The sequence below is a fragment of the Barbus barbus genome (genome assembly GCF_936440315.1).
Source record: "Barbus barbus genome assembly, chromosome: 38".
In the NCBI taxonomy this organism is placed as follows: Eukaryota; Metazoa; Chordata; class Actinopteri; order Cypriniformes; family Cyprinidae; genus Barbus; species Barbus barbus.
This window is the reverse complement of record NC_136716.1, coordinates 1698240-1709396: the sequence shown is the minus strand read 5'-3', so window position 1 is coordinate 1709396 and position 11157 is coordinate 1698240. Positions and strand designations below refer to the sequence as shown.

The following is an 11157-nucleotide window of genomic DNA, read 5'->3' as shown; positions in this document are numbered from 1 at the left end:
AATCTCGGCATTTGGTTTCACTGTCGCAGTAAAAATAATAAAGTCATGTTCTATGTGATGGAAGTCATTTTAATATTTCAGTTTGTGATCCCCTGCTATTTTAAACTTCAGTGAACAGCCCTGATGGACTCTGTTCTCAAAGACGAATGTAAGTTCATATAGTTAGTGAATCCCATTGTCATGAAAGAAACATCAGTCTGCTCACCATTCAGGAGACGAGAAGCAGCGCAGGATACATTACCAGATGCGTTTCTAAGAAAGCTGTCGTTATCAAACAAGATATTAGATCAAATAAATGAGAAAAGAGATAAAAGGAGAATAATAACTGAAGAGCAAATATAAAGGAGCTAATTAAAGAGCACACGTGACAAAAAATGAAAAGATAAAGGACTAGAGATAAGAAAAGGTTGATTAGAGAAATAATGCAATATAAAAAGTATTACATTTTCTAATTGTATCATTGATGGGATTGGAATATAATTTGAACGGGGTTCAAACTCAGGTCACTTGAATATAAAGCAGCATGAAAATATCATGTATACAGAATAATACAGTCGGGGGTGCAGAGAATAATAATAAAACATTTATTATTCAATAATTTTATCATTTGTAATTTTATTTATAATTATTTATTTATATTATTAATTAAATTAAATGTATTATTCATTTCTTAATATTATTATTCTGTATAGACTACACTGAATGTTTTTTGTTTGTTTTTTACTTTGAAACAATTGTCACTCAGAAATTGCTACTAAATTAAAAAAATTATTAGAAAGGCAGCTAACACATTTAAATGAAAAGCTGAAAGACTGAAATGGTATTTTATTGTAAAACGTGCTCAAATAGTCTTTATTTTATTTGATTTTTTAAAAAGTTTTTTAATTTTATTTTTTTATAGTATACTGCAGCAGATCACCATATCAAGATGTAAATTATATATATTTGATGAGTAAATTATATTTATTGTTTTATGTATTTATAATTAGTTATTTTTCCTCCAAAGGTTAACGCATTACTTTCTCCTAATAAGTTTCCAAATCCTTCCAGAATGATCTTGCATGGAGAAAAATATGTAACTAGTGACGCTTTTTCTAATCAACAGTTCACAACATTATTCAGCTGTAATAATGCTCAGGCAGGTAAATAGGAATCTACACGCATAACCTGTTGGAACGTAGCTGACGTGGCCACTTTAAAACTCCGGTGCGTGTGAAACGAACCAATAGGAGCTTGAGAGAGGCGGGACTTAGACACGTGTACACAGGGAAGCAGGAAGTGAAGCTTCAGTTGCTGTCTGTAAACAGTAAGTACTGACTTATTCAATATATTCTGCTGCAGTAAAATGAATGAAATCAAGCTCAAAAAAGCACACATCTGCTATCGACGCGTTTATTTTGTGTTTCTGAAATACTGGCATGTTTATATGCAGCATGGGCTTCAGCAGATGAACTTTGCAGGAGTTTTTCAGTCTGTTATTTCATTAAACAGCGCTGCATTTGCTTTATTATATAATTTATGAGTGTTTCAACTGCTTATAAACATTGCTTCTATAGGAAGGAACTGCAGTGCTAGTTAATATGTTTAATTGTTTGATGACAGATGTTAAACTCACTCAGACAGATATATATCTAGTCCACATATGTTCATAAATGTGACCCAGGACCACAAAACCAGTCATAAGAGTCGATTTTAATAAATAATGCTTTGTTATGATAGGACAATATTTGGCTGAGACACAGCTATTTGAAAATCTGGAATCTGAGGGTGCAAAAAAATCTAAATATTGAGAAAATTGCCTTTAAAGTTGATATATTTATGGTAGGAAATATAGAAAATATCTTCATGGAACATGATCGTCACTTAATATCCCAATGATTTTTAGCATAAAAGAAAAATGTATAATTCTGACCCATACAATGTATTGTTGGCTATTGCTATAAATATACCGGTGCTACTGATGACTGCTTTTGTGCTCCAGGGTCACATTAATTCTACCTGTAACTAAACTTACTGGTTTAAATGGGCTTGCTTTAATGCACAGAGCTCTGTGTTTGCAGATATCCTGGATAAACAGGATTTGGTTCACACACCCGTCTGTGTGAGGAATAAACTGCGTCCTCGTCTCTCTGTGTTTGATTTGCACAGGCACCATGATTGCAGGCGTCAGTCCTGTGGTTCAGGCCCTGCTGGGGACCCTGTTCACCTGGGGCCTCACCGCAGCTGGAGCCGCTCTCGTCTTCGTCTTCTCCAGCAGACAGGTGAGACGGGTTACATCAGTCAAGGCTTTCAATATAGAGAGAAGCTTAAAGGGATAGTTCAAAATGACAATTCTGTCATATCCACAGATATTCTGAAGAATGTACTGACCACTGCTTTCCATATAATGAAAGTTAAAGGAATAGTTGCTGGTAGACTTCCATATTATTTGCCCCAATACTGTAAAAGTTAACGGGTACCAGAAACTGTTTTGTTACCCACATTCTTCAAATGATCTGGTTGCATGTTCAACAGAAGGAACGGGTTTAGTACATGATTAAATGATGACTTCATTAATTTTTGGGTGAACTTTCCCTTTAATGGGGAAATTTTAGTTAATATTTATTCAAGTAAAATAGGCTTAACATTTAAATAATTAAAATATTTATAAAAATACATTTTTAAATTTTCTTCTTAATATTATAATTTCATACAATTTTATATATTTTTATAAGTTTTATTTTTATAAGGTGATTAAAGATTTTAGTTTTTAACTAATTATTGCTATAAAAATGCTATGGTCCCTTTCTATATACAGTAAAAAAAAGTGAGTGATCTAACAGGATATTTCATGTAATTTTACAGTAAAATACTGTTAAATGTAAAATTTTTGGTAGTTAAAAATAACAAGTTATATTAATTTATCTTATAATTAACAGTAAAACAACAAAGCGATCACAGCTAACGTTTGATTTAAAAAAAATGTAGATAATGCTTTTTCTTAATTTTTGCTTATAAGTTATGTGCTTTAGGGTTTTATTTAACATTGTTAAATGAATGTTTATTATATAATTTTTTATGGTCACTTTTTCTTAATTTTTTTTAAACTAGGTCATTAGTTACACACTAGTCAACGTTTGAAGTGGATCAAAACCTTTCAACAAAATTGCGTTCTTGTCTTAGGACAACTTTATTGATCCACTTCAAATGTTGACTACTGTATTAACATTATATCAGTTAATAAAATATACAAGTTTTACTGAAATTTAAGTTCAGTCTGTAAAACCTAATCTGTTGGGACTGTATTTTGATGGCAAATTTCTGGCAACCACAGCTGTCTTTTTTTTTAATTGTGTTGTTGTTGATTTTATAGTGTATTTCTTTTTTCCTCACAGAAGCGGGTCTTGGATGGCAGTCTGGGATTTGCCGCAGGGGTAAGAAACTCTTTGCTTCTTTGCTTTATATGTCTATCATTTCTTCCCATTTTTGCCGTGCATTCTCTTGGTGTGTTTGCATCACATCTCTTTTTCTTTACACAATGAAATATTCATTCAGTGAGGGCCGGCAGGAGCACGTTATGCACTTTGTTGTTCAGGAAAACTGTCAGTAAGGCTTAAAAAAAGAATAGATGTGACCCAGAGTTAATTACACTGTCCCGTTTTGATTATCTGCAGTATTTGAATGCAACACCAGGTTTGCCGAATCCTTATCAAATGTTCAGAAACAACAGTTCACGCCTGCAGGGCTGTGAAAAATGGTCTTGCACTGAAGATGGAAAAATATCAATTCCGTGTCATTAAATATGTATGTTTTGTGGACTGGAATTGAAAATCCAGTAAACTAATAAATGGTTTAAATGTTTTATTTTCTGCCCCCATGTTCTAGACATTTGAGTCATTACAAATTCTTACATGAGAACTTGTGTAATGATACTCAATTCTCAGTGTCGTCTAGCATAATTTTATTGCTCTGCTGAGGTTGCAGAGATTGAGAGTTTTTCAACGTTTAAATATAATTGCACTTGATGACCGTTTGTCTTTTAAAGAGCACATTGATCTACAAAACTGGATAAGAATTATGCATTTGTTGGTTGCTAATTAGAAATGAGTTGCTCCTACTTTTCTAGACTTCTGTGATATTTATGCAGATATGCTGGTGATTGATCTTGGCAGATGCTTCGTAGTTTACCATGGTGTGATTAAAGTAATTACTTTATGTAACTCATTTTAATATGTATGCAAAGGTTAAATGGCTCTCTCTTGGTTTCATTGGTTCAACTTTGTAAAATCAGTGTCTTGCTTTCATATTTTTGCAGGTTATGCTAATATTTAATCAAATTCATATTATGAGCCTACCTTCAGATTGTAAGTTATTGTCCCTAATATGAGGACTGCATTTGGAAAGAAGGCTTTTTCTTCTTCTTAGAATAATCTTCATAAAACATTGAACATTGCTTTGTTTATACATGCATACAGTACACACACACACACACGTTTATACATATACATTTTTTTTTTTATGACATTATTTTTGACAGTATCCTCATTTTAAAGAATTTTTACACAAGTGCTTTTTACAGTACTGTATCTTTGCAGGTAGATATATTGCAGGGCTTGAAACTTTTTAGTCTGGATACTACATTAGCTAAATTAGGACAATGTTTGGCTGAGGTACAACTATTTGAACATCTGGAATCTGAGGGTGCAAAAAAAAAAAAAGTTGATATATTTACGGTAGGAAATGTGCAAAATTATCTGAAAGGTAATGCAAGTGTTCCTCCTATGAAAACATTAATTACAGCACTGCAGTCATCATCATCATCTTCCTCCTCTTCTGCAGTCTGCTGTTGTCCATATGGATCGTCCTTTAGTTTGGTGGTCTTGCTTTGCCTCAAGCATCTGTGTTTCTGAAACACTGCAGCATCTGGCATCATGACTTCGCCAAGAGCAAATATTCCTGAGAAGATCACTCTCTGGTTCTACAGCGAAGGAACGGTGATGGCATCTGGACAGGCTGTTTGTTAGAGACTTTAAGAAATGCCGAAGGGCTGTTAGTCTGATTTGTGTGGTCAATTATAACTCTAGGAGCTGGGTGATGTTTTCAACAGTAGTCGTCACCAGAAATAAATGTGTTTAGAGGAAGCATTTGTTCGCTCTGCTCTTTGTTTTCCACGGAAGATTAATGGCTGTAATCACTGGAAGTTGTAGTCGGTGTGTGTGTGTGTGTTTTGGCTTTTTCTTTGACAGAAAGTGAAGAGTGACAAAAAGTAATTAAGGATCGGGATGTAAAGCAGTCAAAACCTAAATCTACTGCTGTTGCACAACACTGACAGATTCCACTTTTTAAAGAATTGCAACTATTTTTTATTATATGGTTCACTCATAATGTACTTGAGGTTTCTTGCAGCAAAAACTATTTAGTTCCATCTTCAACATTTTCCCAGAACTGCTATATATTGGTGGATTTATTATGGATTTGTCTGATTTGCAGTCCCATTATTAACTCACTGCGACTTGGCAGGACAGTTTTCTGAGCATCTTATTAGGAGTGTGCAATATTGGCAAAAATGATATTGTCTTGGAGTTTGTGGATAACAATAATTAGACAATATTTTGCGGGATGTGTTTTTGTTCTGGTAGATTGACTAGGTTAGCCCTGTCATATTCTCTCTGTGATGATTAACTTTCCCATTAAGGGGTGATATATGCCAGTTTAAATAGATTTCCAGTGCATTTTACCTAAAATTATTTGATGTAAAGATACATAAATGATGTTATAGACATTATAGGCTGTTACCAATCAAATGAAATCAGGATCAACAAAATTCGTTTTTATTTATATATTGAGTGGATGGGTGTTTTCTCTATAAATGAGATCCATGGCCTATTAGAAAGTGTTTTATGTTTGCATTTTTATTGTACATTTGAAGGCTAAAAGTGAAAAGCCGGAGACTCTGGAAAGCAGTGCATACTGTATGTAAGCGAGGCAGTGAATGATCTGTGTGTTTCTCAAAGCAGGAGTGTTTCTCAGACAGATTCAGTGTTGTTCAGCTCTATATTTGTTACGATGCTGTGCGGAACAAGGAGCGCACGACGAGGATATACAATAGTTTTTCCTTTAATCAGGATTCCAGGAGCAGATACAAACAGGGGAGTGCACACACATCAATGATAGCAACAATAACCGACGGTCAGACTAACAAACACAGGAACTTATAAAGGGGCAGATAATTGGGGAGGACAGGTGAACACAATGACTAATCAAACTGAACTAGGTCAAAGGGGAAAACAGAAAACCCGACACGGAACAGTCACAGGGGAAAACAGAAAACCCGACATGTAACATTTCGCCCCCTCCCGGCAAGGCGTGACCTCACGCCGTAACATAACAACTGAGGAGGGAGGGTGGGGGCTCTGGAGGAGGATGTGGAACAGGAGGGTGGCAGAAAAAAAAAAAAAAAAACATAGAATCCAAACAATAAGTCCATGGGGGAGTGGAGGGTGGGAGGAGCCAAGGGGGAGCCAGGAACAGGAGGGGCCAGATGAACACCCAGGCCACAGTCCAGATGGTGGCCCACGGGGGAGCCGACGGAGGGAGGAGCCATGGTGGAGGAGTGACCGCCGACTCCATGGGGCCGACCAACGGCGGCGGAGCAGGTGGTGGTGGAGCCCGAGGTGGAGACAGAGAGCCGAAGAGCCAGGGTGACGCCGAAGATCCGGAGGTCCAAGGCGGAGCAGATGTCTTCGGCGACCTCGGCGCAGGCGGAGATCCGGATGGCCGCGGCGGAGCCGGAGCGACAGAGGACATAGGTGGAGCAGGAGGGAAGGAGGAGCCCAACGGAGCCGGAGGGACGAAGGGACGGGGCGCAGCCCAAGGAGAGTAGTCCTGAGGTGCAGGTAGGGGGACGACTGACCAATGCGGAGCCGGAAGGACGAGGGAGCCCGGTGGAGCTGGTGGGCAGACGGGATCCGGTGGAGCCGAGGGAGCTTGAAGGCATGGTGGAGCCGCAGGGTCGCCGGACTGAGGCGGAGTCTGGGTCTCGGAGGCTGAGGGCGGAGAAGAGGGATCATCCAGACTCAACGCCAACAGCACTGGAGATCGGCAGACCAGCGGCGAGCCCACGCCACAGATGGTGAGCTGAGGGTGAGCAGAGGGGCTGACGAACTCCAGTGATGAGGGTGATGGAGTAGGGACCAGGTCAATGAGAGGCGGTGGGAGAGGGAGGTTGGGTGGGATAACTTCCCAGAAATCTAACACCGGAGCTGGCTTCAGGATGATTGTGTCAGTGTGAAAGTCAATGAGGTTTCCCAGGTCCAGTTCATGCCCACCCTCAGCGGTGGCGCCGTGGGCGGGGCGTTCCATCGCCCTCGCGATCTCCACAGCTTCATCCACCGTCGGTTGAACTGCCGGCTCTCGCACCTGGTCAGACACTTGGGGCTCGGGCTCCGGGACGATCGGTAGCTCTGTCGCTCCAGATGGAGATGGCTCAACGACCGCGGCAGGCTCTGGCTCTCCGTCTGCGGTGGGCTCGGGCAGCTCCGCGCTGCGGGGTGGTAGCGGACTGGGCACTGGGTCCCGAGTGGGGCTGGTGTCATTATCTGCGATGTCCACGGTGAGTTGTGATCTGCAAGACACCAGCACCCACTCGATAAATGCGGCGAGGCTCTCTCGAGGACCGTCCCCGGACAACTGCCCACGTGTGGTGTTGTTCAGTCCAGCTTTGTAGAACGTGCAGAGGCAGTAGTCCGGGAAGTGTGTTAAGTTGGCCAGGAACAAAAAATCCTCGGTGTGGTCCTCGAGAGAGCGGTCCCCCTGCTCCAGCAGGATGACGAGGACAGCGGGATCCATAAAAAATAAAAAACTTGACAAAAAACGGGAAACAAAACGGGGAAAAAACACGCCACAATCTTACTGTTTCGGTCGGTTATTCTGTTACGATGCTGTGCGGAACAAGGAGCGCACGACGAGGATATACAATAGTTTTTCCTTTAATCAGGATTCCAGGAGCAGATACAAACAGGGGAGTGCACACACATCAATGATAGCAACAATAACCGACGGTCAGACTAACAAACACAGGAACTTATAAAGGGGCAGATAATTGGGGAGGACAGGTGAACACAATGACTAATCAAACTGAACTAGGTCAAAGGGGAAAACAGAAAACCCGACACGGAACAGTCACAGGGGAAAACAGAAAACCCGACATGTAACAATATTAGCTGTGAAATCCAAAAAGTCGCCTAACTCAGGACAAAGTATAGGCCTTGAAGTTGAAACGAGTGTCCCATCGAGTCCTCTGAGGGACAGTGGATGGGTTTCAACAGTCAGGCTGTAGACTTTAAGCGGGTCTCGAGGTCTCCATCCCCATCACTGACCCTGATTACCAGTCAATAGTGTTCAGGATGAGAGCGACGCCAGCCTGAAGTGCTGGATAAATAACTGTCACTCTATTAGAGAGGAGAAAATCAATTACTGTTTAATTAGTAATAAAGACTTTGATGGCTGAACTGGATTCTGTCTTAAATCCCCCCCCCCCCCCCCCCCACCGTTTATTCATTCAGTTTATTTGTTGTAATTATTATTCATGTTTATATCAGGTCACTCTTAATTCTAATGTAAAATTTCAGCTTAAACTGCATGCATTTTATTTCTAATAAGTTTTCTTTGGTGTTTTTAAAATCATTTTTATTTTATTGACTATTAGATTAGATTCTTATATAATGTGTTTAGTGCAAAACCAGCAGATTTTAATTATAATCGTCCCCCGAAGGAAAAAGGTGATTGTCTCTGCAGTAAGAATGCATCAAGCTTGGTCGCATATCTCAAAATCTGCAATTATTACAAAGCTGCTTATTTTCAAGAACGGATTATTTGATTAAAGACAGTGGGTATTGATTTTTAGTTATTAGTTACTGATTTAATCATTATTTTTTAAGATTAAAGCTAATTATTTTAATATATTATTAATATATATATATATATATATATATATATATATAATTTATATACAGTATATAAGATAACATTTTCAAAACACAGGAACAAAAACAGGAAGAGATAAATATTGCAAATATCATATCATGTACTAATACCGTAAAGCAATTTTTGAGCACAAAGCATTTTACAGTTTTATGGACTTCATCTATTTGTCTTATTGTAAAGTGAATAATCATAATTTTTTAATTATAATTCTTTTAAGTCATCCTGATGCCTTCTGGTTCAGAATAACTACCATAATCACTGTGATATTTTCTTCTTTGATTGCCATGAAAATACTTGCATGATTTATAATCTTTTAATCATTTTAATTGTTGAGCATTTAGCTTTACCTGTTTGCAGGAGATATTGCTATTATTTATAAGATTTGTAGTGTCCATTGTAATAATGTGAATGGTTTTTAAAGGTGCCATAGAATGCATTGATACAATATTTTAAATTGTTCTCTGATTTCTACATAGAAGGTATGTATGTTTACACAGACAGTTATTGAACAGGTTTTCACATCTGTATGACAAGTAAGGCATAGACATGCTGTATCGTGTGTGTGCTAATGCTCTTATGTTCTTGTGAATGGCATGATTTGAAAGCTTCGTCGCAGAAAATACATCAGAGCTAGTTTTGAGGTTACAATTCCTTTCTTAGTTTTTGTTTGGTTTCTGTTAATGTTTTCTCTTTATGAAGCAAAGCACTGATAGTCTGAATGATTAATTGGTTTTTCATATTCTCACTCATTTGTGTTCAGTTGCAGATCTATTCATGTGTTGCTCATAGAGTCGAGGGAAACTGCTGGAGTTTCTCGGTTCGTTTCATTAACATTGGTGACGTTTACTGAAACCTTTCAGTTTTTGTGGTGATGCAACATTTTTGTGAAACTCATATTTGACTCTGTATTTTAATATACTCGCTCTAATATGATTACTTGAGTTAATGCCGGTTTATTATTAAATAAGCTATTTTACAGTTGAATATAAAAACATCAGCTTATTTCAGCCTCAATATTTGGATTGAAATGTTAACTATCCCTTGATTTGTAAAAAGGTTGATTTATTAAATACATTTATTTATTACTTTTTACTTACTTACTTTTGTCATTTAGCAGACGCTTTTGTCCAAATAATAAAAAGTAAAAGTTACAACTCTATAAATACTATATACCCACATATTTAAGAAAATAAATAAAATTGACACATGCATATAACATAATTTCAATAATAAACATATAAATGAAAAAACTAAAATAAAAAGTGATTAAAGTATTAAATACATGTATGTAGTTAATTTCTGTATTAAATCTTTTATTTATTTATTTATTTAAACTTTTAATACTTTTAATATTTATTTATGTAACCTTTTATTTGTATATTATTTTTTTATTTAGTGTACACATTTTATTAAAGCTTCAATTTAATTATTGAATAAATAAAGGTAGTTACATATTCATTTAATTTATTAATTTATTTAATTTTTTTTATTTTTTACATTCACTCATTTATTTAATACATTTTATTTTTTTATTTATTTATTTGATGCAATATTTATTCAATACATTTATCAATTCAAGCTTTTATTTCTTTTTGTTCAATCCATTTGTTTATTTACTCCATTCATTCATGTCCCTCCTAATAGAGATCAGATTTGACTGTAATACGGGAGACGTCTGGATGAGTCAGTGAGTCAGTGAAGTTCTCTGTCTGTCAATCACTGAGCATTTTTAAGCTTTGCCAGCGTGTCTCTGAAGGGTGGGATTTTAGACCGAGGGCTTTTTTCAGTAAAATGCTTGAAATCACTTGCAGCACCTTCAGCAAACGTTTGTGTTGTCTTACCCTGACCAGTTTCTCTTTGGTTTCTTATTTCCAAGACACACAGTCAGTCATAGCTGGTTTCACTGGGGTTTGATGTTTTCATCATCTTTTATAACCCATATTATAACGGAAACCAGACAGTATGTAACATTTAGCCTGTTTCCAAAATCTGTGTACGGTTTTTGCATTTTGGGGCCATTTGTACCCAAAGAATTTAGATCATTTTTTATAACTTAAAAACAACAATTGTTGTGGTTTATAACTTATATTTTCATAACTTCATATTTTTCAACTAAAACCATATGTTATCTGAGCAGCAGCTTCTCGTTTTCATTGTTACCATGTTGTTATTATTACGTTATTACTCCACGTA

The 11157-nt window shown here is 37.1% G+C and overlaps 1 protein-coding gene across 3 annotated transcripts in view; it reads left to right on the top strand.

Moving 5' to 3' along the window:
• Positions 1-1158: 1158 nt before the first annotated feature.
• The window catches only part of LOC306857312 (zinc transporter ZIP11-like), a 110825-nt gene continuing 100826 nt past the window's right edge, over positions 1159-11157 (top strand). The window contains exons 1-3 of one of the 3 annotated variants that reach the window (XM_079397203.1): positions 1159-1306; positions 2061-2261; positions 3375-3413. In XM_079397203.1, the coding sequence (XP_079253329.1) occupies positions 2154-2261; positions 3375-3413 (147 nt within the window). In that variant the 5' untranslated portion in view covers positions 1159-1306; positions 2061-2153. The remainder of the gene's footprint in view (positions 1307-2060; positions 2262-3374; positions 3414-11157) is intronic. The other 2 variants (XM_079397205.1, XM_079397204.1) reach the window with 2 other exon arrangements.